At 44.1% G+C, this 25,453-nt stretch overlaps 1 protein-coding gene across 2 annotated transcripts in view; it reads right to left on the bottom strand.

The window, feature by feature from the left end:
* Positions 1–25,453, bottom strand: part of ATR (ATR checkpoint kinase) — a 169,392-nt gene that overhangs the window by 124,615 nt on the left and 19,324 nt on the right. For both annotated transcript variants that reach the window (XM_088446273.1, XM_088446274.1), the window contains exons 7-13: positions 11,839–12,047; positions 9,439–9,591; positions 8,814–9,012; positions 7,202–7,452; positions 6,851–7,041; positions 3,744–3,844; positions 3,306–3,477 (exon numbers count right to left, since the gene is read on the bottom strand). In XM_088446273.1, the coding sequence (XP_088302399.1) occupies positions 3,306–3,477; positions 3,744–3,844; positions 6,851–7,041; positions 7,202–7,452; positions 8,814–9,012; positions 9,439–9,591; positions 11,839–12,047 (1,276 nt within the window). The remainder of the gene's footprint in view (positions 1–3,305; positions 3,478–3,743; positions 3,845–6,850; positions 7,042–7,201; positions 7,453–8,813; positions 9,013–9,438; positions 9,592–11,838; positions 12,048–25,453) is intronic.

Raw genomic sequence — 25,453 nt, 5'->3', positions numbered from 1 at the left:
ACCACTTTGGTTTAATCCAAAGAGGTTTTTTTTTTTGTTTGTTTGTTTTTTTTTAAACACTGTTTTTTTTTTTATTATGCTGTGACTACAGGCACTTTACCGTGACTTCTTAAAAAAAGCCTATTATATGGGAATCCCCTGGTATTATTCCACATTGTTGTTGCTTGTGGTCTTCATTTGAGTGAGCTGAACCAATACAGTAAATTCACACACAGCAGAGAAATAGGGAGCAATTGAGAGCGAACCAGATCAGAGAGGTACTAAATCTGTCTAGCATCAGCTAAGACTCCACAAACTCCTCCAACAATCCTATAGGACAAGACAAAACCACAATTAACATTAATATTAAAGGGTAAACAACTCCAACACATTAAGGAGGCAATACATGGAGAAACACCTCATGGTTTAATCTCCTTCATGTTTATTTCAATTCAAAACCTTCAGTCCTACTGAAATGAGTGGAAGGAAGAAAGACATGGCTCTCTTTTGATGAGATACACAATCCTAATACTATAACTTTGGATTGTTAATGTTAGAAAGCATTAAAACATGGTTGATCAAGGTTTCTAATATATAGTAATGTTTCTCAGTATTAATATAATAAGCAAGATTTAATTTTCTTTTTCATTAAAACATTAATTAAAAGAAGCTGGTTTGTAAAGATAATTCATGCCACGTGCAATCTGTTCAGTAAAGTAGGAAATGAGCTGGGACCTTTATCCCAGTCAGGGCCAGGTGTAATAGTTCCCCTTGGATATATTCCATGACCAGACAAGGCTGCAGGGCATCAGGCATACTCCCTTTAGAGAGTAATACTAGGGTGATTCAACATGCAACATACACTTTGGCATCCTGTCTGGGATTTCCTTCCATTACATTTATATCTTCAAATAGGTCATGCTGTATTGCCTTCACTACCACCTATTTCTGTCTCTATTTTTCTTTGGGGTCCTTCTCAAAACTGCCCACCCCCCCAATGTTTAATCCAACAATCTAAATCTAGCTCCTCAAACATTATCTGCAATGGATGAGGATAATGCTTTCAGATCGCTGACCAAATAGTCGCTAGGATAGATGCCTACTTTGCCCCCTCTTTTTTTCAATCCCCCAAAGTTCATTACCAGGTGCGGCTTCATAATGGAAAGCGTCCAGCCCAGGACCCCCCCAGGGAATCACACGAAAATGGAAAAAGAGTGACAGTGCAGTGTAAAGTATAGCTGTGTGTGAGTAATCATTAAGTGTAGAATGAGAGATTAAAATATATGTGAAAAAATACATGAATAAAATACAAACATAACAGGTGATGTGAAAAGCAACTATGTGTATTAAGTGGTGATGCCCTGAGGAGGCCCAGCCAGACCAGTCCCGGGGGCCCTACGCACAAACGTAAAATATACCAATTATAAGGCCTCATGATAAAGGCACATATATAATTTTGTCAAATGTAAGGCCTCATGATAAAGGCACATACATAAATGCATCCAAATTGAGAGCCAGCTTACCTGGGAGTCACCCACACTAAGTAGAAAAAGGAGGGGGATTTAACAGTGTGCTGAGGTATAATAGGGGGTTAAATCCCCCTCCTTTTTCTTCTTAGTGTGACTCCTCCCTTTAATGCACCTGATTAGTACTGCTGGATTGATTGAGCAGCTGCCATTTTTGTTTGTTTGTTATGAGTTGCATGAAGGAGCCAGCATTAGTAGGGCATGCTGGTTCTAGTAGTGCTAGTTGGAGTTCCCAGGGGTGACTCCCAGGTAAGCTGGCTCTCAATTTGGATGCATTTATGTATGTGCCTTTATCATGAGGCCTTACATTTGACAAAATTATATATGTGCCTTTATCATGAGGCCTTATAATTGGTATATTTTACATTTGGGGTGAGCCTTTGGGCATAGGGCCCCCGGGACTGGTCTGGCTGGGCCTCCTCAGGGCATCACCGCTTAATACACATACTTGCTTTTCACATCACCTTTTATGTTTGTTTATTATTCATGTATTTTTTCACATATATTTTAATCTCTCATTCCACACTTAATGATTACTCACACACAGCTATACTTAACACTGCACTGTCACTCTTTTTCCATTTTCGTGTGATTCCCTGGGGGGGTCCTGGGCTGGACGTTTTTTGGGGTGCACTGCGCCCCGGATGTGAACCCCTTAGTGTTAGGGACTGCTGGTAACAGAGAAGCCGTGACGTGGCCCAGCAGCCTCCCATGTATTTGCAAATGCATGCAACTAATATCTCTGAATTTCTATGACCATATAGTCTTCATATATTGTTGCAAGTATTATTCAGTGTGCTGAGGTACAATAGGGGGTTAAATCCCCCTCCTTTTTCTACTTAGTGTGACCCCTCCCTTTCATGCACCTGATTAGTACTGCTGGATTGATTGAGCAGCTGCCATTTTTGTTTGTTTGTTAGAAGCAGTACTCTGTCAGCCTGTCCTCAATGCTTTGTGAAAGATATAAAATAAAATAAAGTGAAAATAAAGATAAAAGTACTAAGTGTGGGCTGGAGCTCAGCCCTGTGTGACCGGCTCTCTCGGGCATATTCTAAAAACTGTGGCTGATGGGGCATAGAGGGGGAGGAGCCAGTCACACTTCTGAATTATTTAAAGTTGCCAGGCTCTACCCTACCACCGTCTATACCCCACTGTTTTGAACTCCAGTGTCCCCTAGTGGATGAAGGAGAAAAAACCATAGGAGACATCATAACTATATTACAGTTCTAAAAGGACATCCAAAACACATACACCAACATGTAGCTCCAGAGCATGTGCCAAAATCACCCCTCGTAAAACCACATTTGGGACAGTCAGCGGTACCCTGTAAGCCCTTATTAAAGAGACCCAGTGGTGAATAATTAACGCTATGCATAACATAAAAGTGTATCTGCTGGTAACGAAGGTAACACAAGGTAGCATGTTAAATGCTAGCAATAAGCTGCATCCACCCATCATCAGTAAGGGTCCCAACATCCACTTCAACTTTAGAGGAAGGAAATCCTCTGGGAGATATGAGAAATGAAGTATGGAGTTTAGAGAGTAGATCAGACGCCTCAAACTCAAACCCCATAGGAGAGTCTAATGCGGGAAACCAGTAAATGGAATTGGGCAGGCAAAGCACAGCAGAGTTGTGGGTATCATAAGAAAATAGTACATGGGAGATCAAACTCTACTCGGAGCTGCTCAAACATTTTAATTACAAAATGATAGTAGTATCAATTATATGAAAGTAGGACTTGTCTTTAAAAGTGAAATACAAAACAGGCCATTCCCTTGATGAAAAAGCAAAGCTCTCACCTTGCATATAGGCTTTTTATACTGGCTAAAAAAGTCCTGCAAGAGTATAGATTTCGCCTCTGCCAGCGATCGGATTTCTGTGTACGAAGCTCCAGCTACAGATGTTGACTTGGACAGAAGACAATGTAATAGGTGTAGTAGTGCAAATGGCACCAAATCTCCTTTAGCCGCACTGGAAATGACAAATTTAAAATAATTACTGCAAACAATATGATCCTTGTGTCTTTCCAAGTCATTTCTAGGCACTATATAGTTACAGAGATTGGTTCCCCCTTGAGTAACAGGTCTGACAAACACTGATGCAAACAAACAATTATCTTTACTTTCACCAATCATCACTTCTAGACCCACTGTTTTTATATGTTCTGTGACATTAACAGGTCTACATGACTACTTGTTTCAGTAACTCATAGTAACCAACGTGTCCATTTAACTTACCGTCCAATGTCCCCTGTTGTAAGAATAAGTGTGTCTTTCATCTCATTATCCCTTGCCATCTGAGCATTAGTGTATGCCGCCTTTATTCTAGTAACTAACAGCTGCAATGTGAAGATAAAATATATTAGTGGTGAACATGTAGTACGAAAACATCATATGGGTTCTCTAAGAGAGGAGAGACAGAGCAAAGAAGCTAAAAGCTTACGGAGGCTGCTCTAAGTACTTACCAGTAATGTAGAGAGTGAGGTGAAATTAATTGCATCATACAGGCAATTACAGTACATTATTTTCTATAATATGAATGCAATAGGTGCAGTTGCAGGTTTGTTTGTTTTGTAACTAAATGCAAGAACCTATATCTTTGGTAATTTTGTTAAACAGGTTGCATGCTCCTGAGCAGATAAGTGCTTTTCTTTAAGTCCTATAAGGACCATTGTCTATGATTATGTACAGTCAGGTGCATAAATATTGGGACATTGACAGAATTTTCATATTTTGGCCTCTATTCACCATCACAATGGCTTTGAAATGAAACAAACAAGATGTGATTTAACTGCAGACTTTCAGATTTAATTTGAGGGTAATTACATCCAAATCAGGTGAACGGTGTAGGAATTACAACGGTTTCTATATGTGCCTCCCACTTTTTAAGGGGCCAAAAGTAATGGGACAAACTAAACAATCCTAAATATAACTTTCACTTTTTAATACTTTGTTGCAAATCCTTTGCAGGCAATTACAGTCTGAAGTCTGGAACGCATAGACATCACTAGACGCTGGGTTTCATCCCTGGTGATGCTCTGCCAGGCCTCTACTGCAAATGTCTTCAGTTCCTGCTTGTTCTTGGGGCATTTTCCCTTCAGTTTTGCCTTCATCAAGTGAAATGCATGCTCAATCGGATTCAGGTCAGGGCTTTGACTTGGCCATTGCATAACATTCCACTTTTTAGCCATAAAAAGGTCTTTGGTTGCTTTTGCAGTATGCTTCGGGTCATTGTCCATCTGTACTGTGAAGCGCCGTCCAATGAGTTCTGAAGCATTTGACTGAATATGAGCATATAATATTGCTCAAAACACTTCAGAATTCATCCTGCTGCTTTTGTCAACAGTCACATCATCAATAAATACAAGGGAACCAGTTCCATTGGCAGCCATACATGCCCACGCCATGACACTACCACCACCATGCTTCACTGATGAGGTGGTATGTTTTGGATCATGAGCAGTTCATTTCCTTCTCCATACTCTTCTTTTCCAATCACTTTGCTACAAGTTGATCTTTGTCTCATGTGTCCATAGGATGTTGTTCCAGAACTATAATGGCTTTTTTAAATGTTGTTTGGCAAACTCTAATCTGGTCTTCCTGTTTTTGAGGCTCACCAATGGTTTACATCTTGTGGTGAACCCTCTATATTCACTCTTGTGAAGTCTTCTCTTGATTGTTGACTTTGACACATATACACCTACCTCCTGGAGAGTGTTCTTGATTTGGCCAACTGTTGTGAAGGGGTTTTTCTTCACCAGGGAAATAATTCTTCTGTCATCCACCACAGTTGTTTTCCGTGGTCTTCCGGGTCTTTTGGTGTTGCTGAGCTCTCCAGTGCGTTCTTTCTTTTTAAGAATGTTCCAAACAGTTGATTTGGCCACACCTAATGTTTTTGCTATCTCTCTGCTGGGTTTGTTTTGATTTTTCAGCCTAATGATGGCTTGCTTCACTGATAGTGACCTCATTTGGAACTCATATTGAGAGTCGACAGCAACCGATTCCAAATGCAAATGTCACACCTAGAATCAACTCCAGACCTTTTACCTGCTTAATTGATAATGAAATAACGAGGGAATAGCCCACACCAGTTCATAAAATAGCTTTTGAGTTGATAGTCAAATTACTTTTGGCCCCTTAAAAAGTGGGAAGCACATATAGAAACCGTTGTAATTCCTACACCGTTCACCTGATTTGGATGTAATTGCCCTCAAATTAAATCTGAAAGTCTGCAGTTAAAGCACATCTTGTTTGTTTCATTTCAAAGCCATTGTGGTGGTGAATAGAGGCCGAAATATGAAAATTCTGTCAATGTCCCAATATTTATGCACTTGACTGTATATACCTTGCTTCCAGAGGTTTGTGCTGTAAGTAATTTTCTGCCTTGCGTATATAACAATGTGCATGCCAACATCCCAGACCTCAGGTCTAGCTCAGTATAGATGGCCTGCATGACCTACTGTGTGTTTGAGGGTCTTTTGAAAATAGATGTAGTGGAACGAGTATGAACATGACTTCAGTGCCTGGCCTACAGACAATCACAGACCAACACTTGTTCATCTAAAGCACTACTCGGTTTAGCCGCATTTACACCCTATATTCATGAGAGTGAAGGGACATCACTGCTAGCCGGCTCTATGTAAACTATACAGTAGGTGTCACTTGTTTAAAATGTGCTTATTATAATGGTCCAAATGAGCCTAGAAATGCACTTACTAGTATACATGCAAAACGAGTTGGGTATGAGATCCCGAGGGTCGGGATGTCGCTGGTCAGATTACCAACAGCGGCATCCTGAAAGTCAGAATCCAGACACCCATAAGGAAATAAGGTAAGACTAACCCTTACCCCTAACCCACTTGCCCTCCCTCCCCGGTACCTAACCCTAACCTCCCCCTCTATTGCTTAACCTAACCTCTCCCTCCCCGAACCCTAAACCAAACACTCCCTCCCTAGTGCCTAAACCTAACCTCTCCCCCTAGTGCCTAATCCTAACCCTCCCACTAATGCCTAACCCCCAACCCTGGACCCTAACCCTCCTCCTAACACACGATACTTACCTTCGGGATGCCAGCGATCGGGATTCTGGTGCCAGGATCCCGGTGACAGAATTTCGCCCATCGGCATACCGCACGGCGGGATGCTGACTACATCCCATGCCAAACACTTCCCACTGAAAGTATGGAAAATTTCCAGGAACAATTCCAAAAGGGCCTTCTCCCCCTCCCCCACTACACAATATCTTGTTTTTTGTATGCAGGTGCATTCAATAAATCCCAATTTTTATTGTGCCCATCAAAAACGTGATACAATCAGCATTTCAGGTAAGCGTTTAATGTGTGTACCTCATTGAGACACCCTTCTTCACAGTTCACTGACTCTAGGATATATCTAATGTTCCCACTGAAGGCTACTCGGACATCCTTGTCTGGGTCTTCCATCAGGTTTAACAAGGACTCAATCATAGCTCTCAAGTCCATTTCATCTTTCTCAATGTTTAGGTGTGTAAATAACTCTGGAATGTTTTCTATGAATGCTACAAAACAAATACAATGTGAAATTAATGATATTGCAGTGACATCTTCAAACAGTAGCTGTACTCTAAAACTGAAAGAGCAGGCTAGGCCCATACCCATCAGAGCGAGGATGTTTGGGATATAACTCAATCACAGGTATAATGAGGATAGAGGACTCACCCATTTTCACAGAGCTTGGCATGCTTCTGCCCAGCAGAGAAAGGAAGGGCTTAAATACAGAGGCACCGATCCCTGGTCTAGAGGGAGGTAACAAGGTCACCCTTAGGCTGCTGCAGAGCAGATCACATTCAGTTGGTGGAACCTTGGCTGTATTGTGCAGCTCAAATCCAATAACAAGCCCACAGGCTAATTTGCTAATTGATTTTGCAAACTCTGTCCTCACCATTTCAGAGTCATCATTCAAGTGATCTCTACAAGAAAAAACAGACGTATAATACAAAATGGACACTGTAATATGTAGAGACTGTTTACAAACCATTATGTCCTGAAAGGTTAGCAGGAAGGAGATACAAGTGTGTGGAACCTCCTCTAGGAATGTAATATACATTGACGATTAGTGCTACAGAACCTTTCTATCTCCCACTGGACAATGTCGCTTGCAGATTACTCTAGGGCTAGTGCTACAATTTTATGCACTGAATGCAAAAACAATTTATTTTTTAACGCTGCATACAAATGGTGCATATTTTTTTTTTATTTTTTTTTAACATACATGAAGTCACGGTTATCCCCTATGTGGTACAGATTATGGTCTATTACACAGGGAGAATATAGTCCATATAAGGAAAATATCCAAAAGGTGAACATCTTCTTAAACACTTAATGACCGGACAGTATTGTCTGCACAGTCTTCTCATTTTCGCAATGCATCAGTTTCATTTAAAAAAAAATAGGTCGTGACTATAAACTGAGATAGAGGTAATGTATACCAGACAAAAAGTGGTTGGATTGTGGGTTTACAGCTACATTCAGTATAGGAGACACAGGTGCATTACTGCATGAATATTTAATATTTATGCCAGTTTCTTCTTGGGCTGGGAAAGGGCAGGAAGTGGGCTACTTAATGGATGATTCCATCTGCAAAAATACCAATAAGAAAACTATTAACTGCAAAAAAAATAATAATAATTTTGTAATACCATGACCTCTTAAATACAGATTATGCATTTCGTGGCTGTATATGATCTCAAAAAGCATTCCTGGTGGGTAATGTGCAGTCTGCAGCACAGACAAGGTTTTGTGGCAAAAGAACAAAATGTCCTATTCTGTACATTGCACAAAACCCCATCCCCTGTGACATCCCCAGCTTGAACCCGTGAGTCCCCGAAAGCCCTGTACACACTGTGCTAGATATAGCTCGGTGTGTACAGGCATCTATGGTATCGGGTGGTCGGGCCGATAAACATTAAACAGCCCATAATATACGACCTCCCGATCCTGCACGTTGCAGGGGCGTTATAAGCCATTTGCAACAGTACTGCATACACACCTATATAATCGTTGGCCCGTTATCAACTCAAGGACTGTATAGGTGTGTACCCAACTTAACACACAAACATTGGACATGGTAGATTCAATTATCTTGATGGTTAAATATGTTCATAAACAAATATTGTTACATATCATAGGACAATAAATCACTAAATCACAGGAAACTAAACTATATTTAAAAACACAGATACATATTTGTATGACAATTAAACCTCTTACTTGTTGTATAAGGGTACACAACAGTGCATGATTGTACTACAAACGATTACTGTATACTTACAGCAAAGTCTTGGGGATTGGACTGTATGTTTCTCGCTTAACAAAGTGTTTCAAAATAGGAAATCCTTTAACACAGGAGGCCCGGACAATCTCATGGAGATTTTCCAATGACCACTCGTAAACGGCTGACCTCCAGTCAGGCATGATCAGTTTAGGAAATAATGACAGAAGAAAGACAAGTTGGGACTCAATTTTAGGTGCTGTAAAAAAATAAACAAAAATATTATTACCTTTCCTCCCAAATAATAGCTGTCCATTGGTGGTTTTCCCCTCTAGTACACAATGTTAATGCTGACAATGAAGTAGACATCCTGTGCTCTTTGAAAGTCCATGAGGTAAATCCTCACTTAATTATCTTCATAGTTAAATATTGGTACATACTGTACATAGCCTCTCAATCTCCTAGTTCTTATTCAACATTTTAATCTGTTCCTGATCCTCAGCTTCAAATTCCGGCCATTGTAAACATTCTAACAAATTATTATTCTTCTTACAACTACAAGGTTAAGTATATCTCTCATATTCTGTATATACCAGTAAACTATGCTTTTAAGTAACATTTAAGGAAACTGGGAAAAAAAGTGCTGGCAAGGGTGAAGAGCTTAAAACGAATGTTGATGACTTACAGACTCTCTCATAGATCAGAGGGCTTAATGTCACAAGTGCAGAGTCAAATGCTGCCATCTTGAATGAAACATGACTGGAATGACTGTGCAGCCAAGGCAATGAAATCAGTCCACATAATTCCATGAGAATTTGATCAGGTAAGCTGTTTTTCACTAGAAGTGGAACAGAATATGATTATATTGCATTCATACTTATTTAATCAAATCACAGACTTTTGTTTTACGAGAAGTGGCATAAGTAATGACGTGTTCTTTGTTATTGCTTTGTGGAATGTCACTAGGCGTTTATAATACCAAATGTAACATAAGAAAACAGAGCAAATACTAGCTGCACAACAAAGTAGATTTTAAAGTATTAAGGCTGACAAAGTTCAGTGCCTGTAAAATATGTGGTTCTAACCATTTGAAAGCACTGGTTCCTGTGGTTTTACCGGCGTTTTTAATATTGATCAGTTAAGAGACCATGGGTCAAATGTAATAGGGTGAGAGTTTAGAAAATGTGAGAGTTTAGCAGTAAACTCTCACATTGGTCGAGATTTATCTTCAAAATGGGAAAACATCTGGATGAGATTTTAAATCGTGAGAGTTTTCTAAGTCTAAAAAAACATGCAAGTTCTCTCTGTTACTTTGTTTTTGGACTCTATTACATTGGCAAAGTTTAAAAAGTGTCAGAAACTCTCACTTTTCTAAGCTCTCACCCTATTACATTTGGCCCCTAGTGCATAATCTTTTAGATAAATACAATTTTGATACATTTTATTAAAATGAAAACATGCATTAAAAATGTACACTTTCTAAAGAGGGAAATGACTGTACAAAATATTGATTAATTTATACTTTGAAAAGACTTACACAGTACAAACATAATAGGTTTACATTATAAATATGTAATAACAAATAATCACAAAGAGCTCTCCTTCTGCCAGTAGTATCTGGTTATATATCCCCAACCCTCCAAATCACCCACATATTTTACTTTAATTAAGAAATCTAAACACATCCCTTCCAATAGCCTTTATTTGCAATCAGGCACATGCAGCCCTTTCACCCACAACTTCAGGCCTGGCAACAGGAAAGGGTTTGGGGGTTTTACTCTTTTCCACATGCTGCACGTTGACAGTGTTACCAGCTGTTCCATAGATTTTGCCCCCATCTTTTGAAGTGCACTCATCTGGTTTTTCAAATCCTTTGTGTTTCTGTGATCTAATGCTTCCCTGGAATACACCAGCAATTCAGTGTATGTTTTTTCTGCTTGGCTCTCCCATTTCTTATCCTAAGACACTTCCACCACCATCACCATCACAACCCTACGGATTAGCCACAGACTCCAACCACCAAACCACTCTCTTGAACCTCTCCCACGATGTTGGAATGGGAAATTGTTTTCTTTATTTCTATGCGCTTCAGACACCTCAAATGGAGTGCCTTCATTTGTCTTGGAAGTGAAAGTACTGATACAAGGCTCAAGTTTCTTTTTTGATAAGTGCGGTGGAGACTGCATATAAAAGCATCTCCCTGCTGATTACACAATGAATTGCTTATGTTTCACTTTCATATCATGAATCATCCGGAACTTTCATGAATATGATCTATAGATGACCAAACAGTAAAGCTGGGTACACACTGAACAGATATATCTGCAGATGATGGTCGTTCATACACATACACGTCCATCATCTGTCTCTGGCCGCAGGTCCCACTGGCTGGGGGGCGTGTCCTGCCCCCCTACCTGTGGCCTCTGCTGCAAGTGTACGAGGGGGGTCAGCAGATCGCCCGTACACACTGCCCAATGGACAGATATATCTGCCATTGGCCGTGCAGCACAGCCGACGATATATGTCTGTGAATGACATCGTTCACAGCTATGTCGCTAGTACTCACTTCCCGGCGGGCACCCAATATATTGGCCGATCGATTGCGCAATATATCTGCCAGTGTGTACCCAGCATTAAGAGCTAACTTCTCAACATCTGAATATCTTTTTAAACTTCAATTACTTGGATAGCAAATTTTAAGCTGCATCTCATTGGTGTATATTGTTTGTTTTTCTTTCATTTTATTTGCATTTCTCTGTTATCCCTATTGTGGGCCTTGAGTATCCACACTTGCGATACCTGGCGCAAATGCTTCTGGTTTTGCCACATTATGAAAATCATCTGTCTGAACAAATGCTCGTAGATGTGCTTTTTACAGTATGTGTAACCTTTCCTAGGCACTTTGGAGTGTGCAAATGCATCCAACTCTAAAGGAACCCCAATAAGTTCTTATCTTTATAGAATAAGTAAATGAAAGCATTTCAATGTTTCATAAAACCCATTTAGCAATGTGGTAGGCTGTATTAAGACTCTTTCTTAGAACAGCTACAAGCATACCACCATATGAAATAAAATCTCCTCTTACCATGTATGTAAAGTAAAGCATCAAAAATCTTCACTATCTTTGTTAACACAACATCCATAAGGTGGTTCTGGTATCCTGAATTAAGAAGCTTCCTACAAATCTTCAGAACTCTGACAACTTCTTCTAGGCCTACCCAGGAGAACTTGGGTTTCATATCCGAGAACTGGGAGCTGGTAGACTCTTGTAGCTCTGAAGCCTTCTGATCCACACTGCATACACAAAAGCATAATAAAGCTTAAAAATTAAGGGGGGCAATTCAATTAATTGCAATGGCCATAATATGTGTGGTTCTGGACAGCACAAGGCGGTCAGCAATATCGCTAGTAATTCCTCGCATCCCATAGAGGTGCACAGAAAAACTAGCAGTTTCAGGAACCATAAATGACAGATATGTGGCGGCACATCGCCTGTATTTGCATCGACCCCTAAGAATTAGGCAGTGAACCTAAAACATAATAGATTACGTTATCTTCATTTTAAAGATGAATAATCAGCTTGCAAATTATAAAAACAAACGTGAAATTTTCCTCCAGTATTAAAACATTTTGAAAGCTAATGGTCCCTTACTTGCAGTAACAGAAGCATTTAAACACACATGCATTTAAAATAAAATAAAAAGTGTCCATTTCTGAATCCATCATGATGATGTAAAGATCCATAGTAGTCCAGAAAAATTGCTGCAGTTTAAAATGCAATCTAAATTACCCAGACTTCAGTGCTGCTGAATTTATCTATGTCATTTTGAAGGGTCTACTTAAACTCTACAGCCAGCAGCCCTGCTTGTGGATTTCTGATCACTGAAATAAGGAGACTTATGTTTCTTACCTAGAAATGAGAGAACACGGCGCCAAAAGATAATAACATCCTAACTTAGTAGAATAGGGAAAAGTCCTACTCTTTAAAACCTGTACCAACAACCAGTTGTGTTGAAGTTATATATGTCTTTTTAAATATAAAAAGTATTTGTATATCGCACTCCCCTATAGTATGGGTGTCAGCTCAAACAGAAGAAATACAACAGTGGTGGTCTGCTGTTATTAAATTTATGAAAACAATGAATCTGTTTAAAAGCACCTATGTGCTAAACAAAGTGCTGTGCATACATAAATATTATTAATAAGCTTCAAAAAATTTATATTAATAAATATCTGTGGTATTTATACCGATAAAGTGCAAAGTGCAATTGTGGAGCAAATTCCTTAATACCAAATATAAAACAATAGTACCATCTAAGAAAGTGCGAGTGAAAATAAAATAGTACTCTGACTAAAATGTACATATAATAATTACACAAAATTTATTTTAAAACAAGAAACGTAATATAATAAAAAATACTGTGCAGAAGTGTTCCGCCCTTGACGGAAGCTGCGTGACGACTAAGAGCCAGAACATTCACACTAAGGGCGGAAGCTGTACGCTGAATAATGATGACGAATATTATGGAGAAACGCGGATAACAGCACCTCACGAGGAGGAATCGGGTGGACAAAGATGGCCGCGATGTACCTAAGCGAGGACCAAGATGGCCGCTACCAGGAGGAATGCATGAACGGAAGTGACGCACCTCAAGGGCGGATGTCGGAACCAGCCAGCGATGACGTTTCCTAGATTGACCCGAGGAGAAGGGCAGAAGTGCCGCTCGGAGAGGTCTTAAGACTGGCGGAAGTAACATAACGCGCTGGACTCATTTCAGGACTTACAGAAATAAAAGGCTTTATATTTTTATTGAACTAATAGCGCGATATCGCTTTTTATTTCATCCACACTACTATTGATTTATTTATTTGGTTCTTTGAACTTTGGTCACTGAATTAACTATTACACAGAAACCGGAAGTGACCTAATCGATTCTAAATTGAGGCTAGTTTGTCCCTATTAAGGGGGTTTATAAACCAGACACCCCACAGGAGCTTTTCATTCCTTGAAGAAGTCTGATTGACAGATGAAACGCGTTGGTTGCTCCACTTACCTCTCATGAACTTACTACCATTTTTATCAGATAAGCCGCAGAATCCTTTTTTAAACTATACTGATTGATATGTCTTTTTTATAGTGTTTATTTATTTGTGCATACTCTCATATACTGGTCAATAACAAATATGTAATTGCTGTGTATAGGACATCCACTTCTGCACAGTATTTTTTATTTATATTACGTTTCTTGTTTTAAAATAAATTTTGTGTAATTATTATATGTACATTTTAGTCAAGAGTACTATTTTATTTTCACTCGCACTTTCTTAGATGGTACTATTGTTTTATATTTGGTATTAAGGAATTTGCTCCACAATTGCACTTTATCGGTATAAATACCACAGATATTTATTAATGTTAATTTTTTGAAGCTTATTAATAATATTTATATATGCACAGCACTTTGTTTAGCACATAGGCGCTTTTAAACAGATTCTTTGTTTTCAATATGTTTCTTACCTGTTAAATCTTTTTCTTCGACTCCATAGGGGGGCACAGGGATGACACTGGGTATAGCCTGGAGAGGAGAGTCTGGGCATCAAATAGTTAATTGAAAATACCCACAAGCCCATCCTCTCCTCTATACCCCACCCCCAGCCATTGGACCTCAGTGTAGTTTGCAAGCTCACGGCAGGAGCAGCGTAGAGGAGAAAAAGAAGGAAGTCCGGCATACATACAGACCATACAACACACCGGCAGTCAGGTGCGTCAGGGATGGCGTCCTGTGCCCCCCATGGAGTAGAAGAAAAGGACTTCACAGGTAAGAAATATGTCTCCTTTCTTCTTCCTACACTAGGGGCACAGGGATGACACTGGGACGTCCCAAAGCTGTCCGATATGGACGGGATTGCTCCTGAGCTGCAGTGAGCACAGAACGCCCAAAGCCGTCGTCTGTGGACGCAAAAGTATCAAAGGCGTGAAACCGAATGAATGTATGAGCAGAGGTCCACGTGGCAGCTTTACAGAGCTGTTCCACAGAAGCTCCACAAAGAGTTGCCCAAGAAGTTACCACTGACCGAGTGGAATGGGGCGACACCACGGCCGGGACAGGAAGGTTCGCCAAGGAGTAAGCATGGCAAATGGTGAAGTGGAGCCAGCAGGCCAAGGTCTGTTTAGTAGCCGGCCAGCCCCTCTTATGAACGTCATGTAAGAAGAACAGAGAAACAGACTTGCGAATCTCTCTGGTCCTTTTGACAAAGTCGGAGAGCCCTTGCCACATCTAAGGAAGCCTCTGGCTGAGAAGAATCTGCAGACTGGAAGGCTGGTACCACAATCTCTTGATTTATGTGAAAGCGGAATACCACCTTGGGGAGGTAGCCCAGGCAATTATGCAGCACCGACAAACAAGAAATGGGGAACGACATGATAGGGCATGCAAATACAACATCCTCTGGACTGACGCAATGGCTAGAAAAAAATTAGAGATATGGTAAGAACTTAACTTTGTTATCTCTCTTTCTTCGAAGTCCATATGGTCCTCAGGGAGACCTTGGGGTGTTGGTGATGGCTTGGACATCTGTGCACCACGCAGTTAATTTTTTCTCCCAGGATGCACCGGGCCACTCTCCCTATACCCCGCCCCTAAGCCACCCCATCTGAAGCAAGGAGCGTAGGGGGGGGTGCCCTGTGGACCCTATGGACTTCGAAGAAAGAGAGATAACAAAGGTAAGTTCTTACCATATCTCTCATTTTCTTCTTCAGGGTCAATAGGCTCTACAGGAAGACATTGAGGATGTTCCAAAGCAGTCCTTCAAGGGTGGGGACGCATAAAGTACATAAAAAAACCAGCAGGGCTTGAAGTGTTCAGTAAATCAGATAAATGTTTTAATTCTTATATGCTTGATAAAAACATTAATTGTGACCAATATAAAATAGCATTAATACATTTTATTTACTTAAAAAAGGGAGGAAAATCCCCATATAGAAAACATAAAATTACAACATGTACATATGTAATAACCCCTGGGACGACACCACTGAAAATAGGTATGCCACAAACCGCGATATATACGAGCAGAGGCTGGTATACGTGCTCTGAGCATGATACTGAATACAGAGCCGGAGAAACCTATGGACCGTAAGAGGGAAGTCTCAGGAGCCACACCGTCAAAGACAGACGACCCAGGTCTGGGTAAAGGCAAGGACCTTGAGACAACAGCAACAGAGTGTCGATGGAGAAACTCTGAAGATCTGAGTACCAATGCCATCTGGGCCACGCTGGAGCCACCAGCAGGACCATTCCTCCCTCTTGTATGAACTTCCGAAAGACTCGAGGAAGAAGGGAGACTGGAGGAAACAGATACACAAACTGGAAGGACAATTTTACTGACAGAGCACCAAAAAGGCGTGCCCCGGCATCTCTGGTCTTGGACCCTTATCTTGGCAGCTTGTGATTGAGTCTGGAGGCCATGAGGTCCACTTCTTGAAGGCCCCATTTGTCCACTAGGAGTTGAAACACCTCTTGGTAAAGAGACCATTCCCCTGGATGCACGTCGTGAAGGCTGAGGAAGTCTGCTTCCCAATTCAGAACTCCCAGAATGATCAATGCCGATATGGCTGCGAGATGGCCTTCCGCCCATGTCAGAATGTGGGACCCCTCTGTCATTGCCGCTTGAGGGCCCTGAAGACTGCCTCAAGCTCCAATATGTTGATTGGCAGGGCAGATTCCTCTGCCGTCCGACAACCCCGAAAAGAGTGTGGACCTGTCACCGCGCCCCAACCTCTGAGACTGGCATCCGTCATCAGAATTATCCAGTCCGGAATCCAAGAGGGGCGCCCTTTGGTGAGGTGATCTGTCTTCAACCACCAGGATAGGAATAGACGTACCTCCGGAGACAGCACCATTGTCTGTGCTTTTATCTGATGGGGTAACCCGTTCCACCTGGAGAGGATCAATTTCTGCAGAGGCCTGGAATGGAGCTGGGTATACTCCACGATGTCGAATGTCGACAACATGCATCCAAGCACTTGCATTGCTGAGTGCATTGACACCCGGCGACTGTGGAGACATCTGCGTACCCGCGCCAGCAAATTGGAGATGTTTTCTGGTGTCAGAAAAATTCTCTACTGCTCGGAATCCAACAGTGCTCCCAGATGGAGCATCATCTGTGATGGAATCAGTGATGACTTCTTCCAAATGATTAACAACCCGTGAGTCTGTAGAACAGATATTGTAATCTGCAGATGTTGGTGGAGTACTTCTGGAGACCCTGCTAACAGGAGGTTGCCCAGATATGGTAGCAGTCGGACACCCTGTCCCCGCAGATGGGCCGCCATGATAGCCATAACCTTGGTAAACACCCGAGGTGCAGTGGATAGGCCAAAGGGCAGAGCCCAAAATTGGAAATGTGGCTGCTGTACAGCAAACCGGAGAAAACTCAGGTGAAATGAAGCAATCGGAATATGCAGGTATGCATCCTGAATATCCAGCGACACCATAAAATCCCCAGGTTCCATAGCCAGTATAATTGAGCGTAGGGTTTCCATCCTGAACCAAGGTACCCTGAGGAATTTGTTCAGGGACTTGAGATTGAGGATAGGCCAACAGGATCCGTTCGGTTTCTGAACCAGAAAGAGATTGGAGTAATAACCCATTCCTCTCTGAGGTAACGGGATAGGGATGACAACTCCTGCTTAAAGCAAGGATTGTATGTCCTCCTGGATTTGTAATGCCTTGTCTTTGTCCGACAGAGGACTTGTGCAGAAAAACTGATGGGGAGGACTTCTACAGAAGGAGAGGGCGTACCCGTGAAAGACCACTTCTTATACCCAAGTGTCTGTGGTGGTCTGACACCAGCACTGGGCGAACTGAAGAAGTCGGCCTCCCACCCTGGGATCCCCCAAGGGCAGGGCCGTCCCGTAAGGCCGTGAAATTGTCATAAGACTTGGCCGCAGGACGTCTGGTACTCCAGGCCTGCTTCTTGGGCTTGGTAGTCTTTTTGAGGGCTGACTGCCTAGGAATGGACTGACCCTTAGGCTTACCTTGGGGCCGAAAGGACAGGATCCGTTCTGTTTCTGAACCAGAAAGAGATGGAGTAATAACCCATTCCTCTCTGAGGTAACGTGACAGGGATGACAACTCCTGCTTGAAGCAAGGATTGTATGTCCTCCTGGATTTGTAATGCCTTGTCTTTGTCCGACAGAGGACTTGTGTAGAAAAACTGATGGGGAGGCCTTCTACGGAAGGAGAGGGCGTACCCGTGAGAGACCACTTCTTATACCCAAGTGTCTGTGGTGGTCTGACACCAGCACTGAGCGAACTGAAGAAGTCGGCCTCCCACCCTGGGATCCCCCAAGGGGAAGGCCGTCCCATCAGCCTGTGAAATTGTCATCAGACTTGGCCGCTGGATGTCTGGAACTCCAGGCCTGCTTCTTGGGCTTGGTAGTCTTTTTGAGGGCTGACTGCCTAGGAAAGGACTGACCCTTAGGCTTACCTTGGGGCCGAAAGGACGAGGTCCAAGATCCTGAAGAAGTAGATGCCGAAGGGAGATGCGCAGACTTAGCCGCTGCCAACGTATCCACAATCTTGTTCTGGACGGGACCAAACAAGATCTTACCATTATAAGGCAAACACTCTAATCCTTTCTTAGAGTCCGCGTCCGCTCTCCAATAGCGCAGCCATAAGGGACGGCGAGCTTACACTGCAGCAGCCAAAATCCTGGAAGAGGTTGACATCCAACGCAGCCTCATTAATATATGCAGCTGAATCACAGAGATTACCCAATAGAGTCACTTGATCTGTGGAAGCATCTGAAGTAAAGGACTCCTCTAAGGAGTCTGCCCAGAACTCCATAGCCTTGGCCACCCAGGAGATAGCCATTGCCGGCCTGGCAATTGCCTCTGAAAGAGAATACATTGACTTTAAACAAACCTCTACCTTCCTATCCTTAGTATCCATTAAGGAGGATATGGACAGCATAGGTAGATTAGCACTTTTAATTAAGCCCGTCACATGAGAATCCACTGCAGGAGGCGATTCCCATTTGGTACAATGTTCCTCAGGAAAGGGATATGCATAAGCCAGGCGTCTTTGAGGCTGGTATCGCTTCCCAGGCGATTACCAAGCCACTTTCATGTGCTCTACTAGCTGATCAGATAAAGGAAATTCTGCAGAGGTAACCTTTATCTTCTAGAACAGAGCATGTTTGGACCGGGGAGTAGGCGGTTCGTTCTCCTCTATGACTAAGGCCGAATGGACAGCACGTATCAGAGCCGGAATAATGATCTTAGACCCCGATTCCTCATCTCGCAGAGAGGGCTCTGAGTCATCCGCATCTAAAATCTCCCCGTCATCATCATCATATAGTGTAGACTGAGATGACGGCATAGGCCTTTTAGCCGGTCTAAGGGGTTTGTCCCCCAGCAACATAGCCTAAAGGGCAGTAGAGGTATCCGCGAGGTTCTGCACTGTAGTAGAGAGTGTATTCACCCATGGAGGAGGCACTGGGGGGACCTGCATGGGTGCAACCTGTGGGAGGCAGTCCCTGTGAGGTAAAAACCGCTCTCTGTTGAAACCCTATAGAGGACGTCAATGCCTGAGCAAAGGACGCTCAAGGAGGCTCCTGCGAGGTGGCTGAGACTACAGAGGAGACTGGAGGATTATAACACCTCACGCATAATCCCTCCAGCACCATGTCTCCCACACCTAACCCTGCTTCACATGATTTACAGGACAGCAGGGCTGGAGCAGAATCATACACATCATCCCCACTTTCAGACATTATAGTGAAGGAAGTGTACACTGTATGTGACAAACCACACATATTAATATAAATGTGAGGTATAATAGACACCCTAACACTAGTACTGTAAGGGTTCAGAAATAAAGGAAAGGTACAGTAATATCTGACAGGATGAGTCAGACAGACAGCACTAGCATAAAGTCACATATAATGCATTAAACACCTGCAGAATGGCACTACAAATCAACTACCCAGACTTATGGTCTGGTAGGCTATAGTGCTACATACGCTGACCAGGAGGTGAGGTATGTAGGGGGACCCGGGCTGCGCAACTTCCCTGAGAGATCTGTAACTTTCATTGAAAGAAAATCAGAGAGACCTTAGAGGGGGCCTACCCGTAGGAGGAGTGCTGCTTCAGCTAAGCCAGACCGCAATGGAAAGGCGCGCTGGCCAGAGGGGAGGAGCCGGCTGTAAAACAGGGAAAGCTGCCTCCCCTGGCGGCAGTTAACCCCCGGGACGCTGGTTTGCGCACCAGCTATTATCCCCTGTGGTCTAGTGGAAGCGCAGGTTGTCTAGGCCTGGCTCCACTGCATTCATCCCCCGGTCCGTCCCCAGAGACCCGGAGGGAAAGGACTACCGCAAGCGGTGATCCACGTATCTTATATGCTCCACTTGCCTCCGGCTGCAGTATTGGGAATCCCGTGGGGTCTGGCTAGCACAGAGTCTGGGGTCCCGCCACAATCCCCGGGTCAGTACCGGCGTCGGCGGGGTGATGGAGTGGCAGCGTGGATGTCCACTGGACTGTAACGCTGTCCGCACTGTAAAGAAATTACTTTACATTTTCTGGGGCTGTAAACAGCCCCCTGCCTCTTCAGTGGCCCGCCTCCGGCCAGGCACCAAACGACACTGAGGTGCCTCTGGCTCGGGGGCGGGGTATAGGGAGAGTGGCCTGCTGCATTATGGGAGAAAAAATTAACTGCGTGGTGCCAGGATGTCAAAGCCATCACCAACACCCCAAGGTCTCCCTGTGGAGCCTATGGACCCTGAAGAAGAAAAACAGCTTTCCATGTAAGCCAGTGCAAATCAAACCTCTGCACCGGCTCAAAGGTAGCCGACTGGTGAAGTTCAGAGAACCAGAGACAGGTCCCAGGGAGCCACAGGAGACACGAATGGTGGCTGAACTTGGAGAACCCCCTGGAGAAAAGTTCACACATCCGGGAGCAGTGCCATCTGCCTCTGGAAGAGAACAGATAAGTCTGAAACTTGGACCTTCAAGGACGAGAGCCAGAGGCCCAAATCCAGAGCGGACTGTAAGAAGGAAAGGATACAGGATAGGTGGAGAGACGGACCAAGCAAAGTAGGTACGCCATACTCGGTGATAGATATGCGCCGAAGAAGGCTTCCTAGCCTGCAGCATAGTCCGAATTACCCTCCTGGCATATCCTTTCGCCCTCAGGACAGATGTCTCAAGAGCCATCCCGTCAAAGCAAGACGGGTCAGTTACGGATGGAAACATGGACCTTGAGACAGAAGATCCGCCACAGAGAAAGATGCAGTGGTGTGTCTATGGAGAGTCTCAGTAGATCTGCGTACCACACGCACCGAGGCCAATCCGGTGCCACCAGGATCAACATGCCTCCCTCCAGCTTGAACTTGCGGAGAACCCAAGGAATCATTAAAATCGGAAGGAAAATGTAAATCGGATGGAAGTTCCAAGGAACCACCAGGGCATCTACCAGGAGAGATTCTGGATCCCTGGATGTTAATGGAAAGCTGGCTCTTCTGACGCGTCCAACGACTCTGAAAGGATATTTTACCGCCCCCTACCCCCGAAGTGTTGCATCGGTGGTGAGTAGGACCCAGTACTGGTAGTACTGGATCCAAAAGCGACAGCCCTTGTCCAGATGTGAGCGCTGGAGCCCCCACATTAGGGTGATATGTAACTTCTAGGGAAGAATGAGAGAGTCTGCGCCTTGAGGTTCAGGCGAGACTTGATCCATCGCTTTAGAATGACTTTTTGAAGAGGCCGGGAGTGGAACTGACTGTACTCCACCATGTCGAACGTTGATACCAGAGACCCCAGAATCTGCATGCACGAGTGTATGGACACCCAACGCTGGCCTAGAAAGGTGCGGATTCTGGTTTGTAAGGTCAAGACCTTGTGTGGAGGGAGGAAGAGTCTCTGAACCTGGAGTCCAGCAAGGCTCCCAGGTGGAGCATCTCCTGGGACGGAGTTAGCTTGTATTTAAGCAAGTTGATTATCCATCTGTGTGACTGTAAAAGCTTCAGTCAGCTGGATGTGTTCATGGAGAACTGTCAGAGACTGTGCCAAAAAGAAGAAAGTCGGCCAGGTAAGGTAATATTCTAACATCCCAATGGCCAAGGTGTGCTACCATTACTGCCATGACTTTCGTAAACACACGAGGGACCGTGGATAGACCAAAGGGTAACTCCTAGTTTGTACTGCAAACCGGAGGAAGTGTTGATAGGTAGCTCGTATAGGAATATGCAAATAGGCATCCTGGATATCCAACGATGTTGTGAAGTCCCCTGGTTCCAAAGCTAGAATGATGGACCGAAGGGACTCCATGCGGAATTTTGGAATCTGGAGGAACCTGTTCAGGCGTTTTAAATTGAGGATGGGTAGAAAAGATAAGTTCGACATCTGTTCCAAAAACAAATTGGCGTAAAAGCCTAACCCTCTCTGAGACGGAGGAATAGGAATAATGACCCCTGAGGCCATGAAAGATCGAACTCCTTGAGAGCTTCTTCCTTTTCTGGCAGAGAAAGAGCATAGCCCAGAGACACAACATCTCTGACCCAAGCGACTGTCGTGGTCTGCACCCACACTGCCGAAAAGCGAAGAAGCCGACCTCCCAACCCGAGGTCCCCTGGAAGGAGACCCGTCCCATCATGCAGCAGGCTTGACCGCTGGCTTGGCAGCCAGACGTCTAGTAGACAAGAGTTGCTTACCTCTGGGTTGCAGCTTTTAGGAACCCTGGCTACTAGGAAATGGCTGGCACAGACCCTGGGGTCCCGCCACAATCCCCGGATCAGTATTGGCGTCGGCGGGGTGATGGAGCGGCAGCGTGGATGTCCACTGGACTGTAACTCTGGCTTTGCCCTGCGGACGAAAGGAACAAGAGAATGAAGTACTAGGTCTGGTAGTGGCAACTGACGGTAAGAAAGCTAACTTAGACGCTGCTAGCGTGGTCACTATCTTGTCCACTTCCGGACTGAACAGAATGTCCCCTGAATAGGCAAGGGTTTCCGTGTCGGCCTTCCAGGTGCGCAACCAGAGCGCTCTTCTGGCTGCAATTGCAAAGCCCGAAATCTTAGAAGTCAAAATCCCTGAATCTATGACTGCTTTGGAGAAATAAGAGGCTGCCTCTCTAACATGCGCAACAAAAGAAACCAGGTCACCTATATATGCCAGCGGTGAGCCCATCCTCCAAAGCATCTACCCAGCGGCCAACAGCTTTAGCCACCCAAGCCGATGCAAGGGCTGGACAAGCCAGAGCACCCGCATTAACATAAATGGACTTTATGACATTTTCTAGCTTCTTATCCATAGGGTCTTTAAGAGATGCAGTGTTCGGGATAGGAAGGAGGGATGACCTAATTAGACGAGTAATATGGACGTCCAATGGGGGAGGAGACTCCCACTTAGCCCTATCCGCTGCTGGTAGAGTGTAAAAGGTAGCAATGTGCTTGGATACCTGAAGGAGCCTACTAGGGAGAGTCCATGCCTAAGCTAGGAGGTCTTCTAGCTGTGCTGAAGACGTAAACTCCATAATTGTCTTTTTCTGTCTCTTATAAACAGGTGAATCGGTCTAGGAGGTTGCTCTGAGTCCTCCACTAAGAGAATGGCTTTTACTGCACTGAAAAGAGCCTCTATGCCTCCTCTGGGACAGAAGACGTCTCAACATCAGAGGTAATGGAAGCATTGGCCTCGCCATCCTGACACCTCTGTAGCAGAACCTCCGCCAGATAAAGGAGTAGAGCTTCCACATGCAGCAGGCCTGCGTCTGGGAGCCCTATCCTTATCTAGCATTTGCTGAAAGGACATGGACACCTGAGCTAACCCCTGGACTGACTGTGCAAATGTCTGCATCCAGGGTGGCTCCGCCATGGGAAGCTGTGGCACAGCAACAGGTGGCACTGGAACGGTCATGCAGTCTACAAACTGCAACATTACCTGTGTTAACCTGGACGCCCAAGACGGTTCTTGGCTGGATTCCATGGGCGAAGTAGCCTGCTGCAGGGCCACAAAGCAACTGATACAAAGGCCATTGTGCTCCAGATCGTGAGAAGAAATGACATTAAGACACTTCTTACATGTGCCGCCTACCTCCTTGTAGTCTTATTTCCATACATCCTGAGATCTCCACACACCAATATAATAAATAAGGATGTGTGTTAAGCAAAAACGGTCTTTAAACAGTGTCAGTATATATTACAGTAAATATACTAGAGCTGTACTCACCCCTGTTAAGGGGTGTTCCCCCGGTGACCAGTAACCACAGCAGGTACAGAGACACAGGCAAAAGCACAATTACTTATATACACACACAGACCACTCAATGCAGAAATGTGGGCTAATGATGCTCAACAAACCAGCCCAAAATAGCTGGAAGGACCAAAATAAGTAGCGCAGCTCCTGGGAGCAGGCTATGAGAGGAAACCGGAGCCCAGCTTCTCTAACGCTAAGACAGGCTACGAGATAAAATGGCCGCTCAGCGTCAGCGTTCAGGTGGAGGAGGAGAGAGGGAAGGATCTAGCCTGAGGCTTACTGGCCTCAGAGGGAAAGCACGCCCCAGGGTTGGGGGAGGCTGACCCCAGGGAATATGGCCGCCGCCGCTGCTACTAAGCAGCACCCTGCTACATACTACATCCCTGGTGGTCTAGTGGGAAGTGTGGGAGACCGGGAGCCCCTACAGCCAGCACCGCCGGAGGTCTCCTACTCCGGTGGTTGAAGCCGCAAACCCGAAGTCACTGACCCAGGCACCAGTGCTGTGGCCTCCACCCTATAGGACGCCTTACACTGCCCACGGAGGTAAAAATTAATAAAAATAAATCAACTGCGGGGGACCACCTAAAGCAGCACCCCTATAAACTGGTGCCCATCTCCTGCCAACACCAAACTCAAAACTGAGGTCCAGTGGCCTGGATATAGAGGATAGGAGCCAGAGCTTGTGGGTATTTTCAATTAACTATTTGGTGCCCAGACTCTCCTCTCCAGGCTATAGTGTCTTCCCTGGGCCCCCTAGAGGAAAAAATATATATTTTAGGTGACCTATTCATCATCACTTATTTATCCAAAAGCAAATGAAAATTAACATTTCCACCTACTTTTGAATAAATGAAGTATCGGGGTCATTCATTATAAAAGGTAATGGAGGAGATGTCACTGATATCACCTGTTTACATTTCAGCCTCGATCTGTCCCCATACACTGTTATGGGGACCTCAATTCATCAAGCTCCGAAAATACAATATTTTCAGAGCTTGACTGCAGGAACATTCACCATCTTCAGATGGAGTTTGTTCCAGCACCTCGCTCCTTCCCCTAGGAGTTCTGGGCTGCTAGATGGGATCCATTCAGATCCCTCTGCCACTGCCCGCTCCTTCTGCTGGATGCCGGGGCTTTGTGCGTAGAGTCAAATTCAGTAATGCTAATTTTCAAAGCTATGGAAGTAGCAGTGAAAGGATTCGCGAAGACAGTTGATTTTCGGTCAGCTTTCTCTGCGTCGGAGCAATGATGAATTGCTCCGGCACTTGTGGCAAGATAGAATGTTAATTATCGGCGGCCGCCCAGCCCCCGATAATAAACATAATGAATAGGCCCACAAGTGATTTAATACAAAGCTTAATGTATATACAACATATCCTACAGTTTTTGTTTTTTTGAGTAGACGCATAAAACACAAAAAGCAATATTAATACAGTACATTATATAT

Source organism: Taudactylus pleione, unplaced genomic scaffold (assembly GCF_031769625.1).
Source record: "Taudactylus pleione unplaced genomic scaffold, aTauple2 ptg000395l, whole genome shotgun sequence".
NCBI lineage: Eukaryota > Metazoa > Chordata > Amphibia > Anura > Myobatrachidae > Taudactylus > Taudactylus pleione.
The sequence above is the reverse complement of the archived record's forward strand: the minus strand, read 5'-3'. Positions and strand labels throughout refer to the sequence as shown.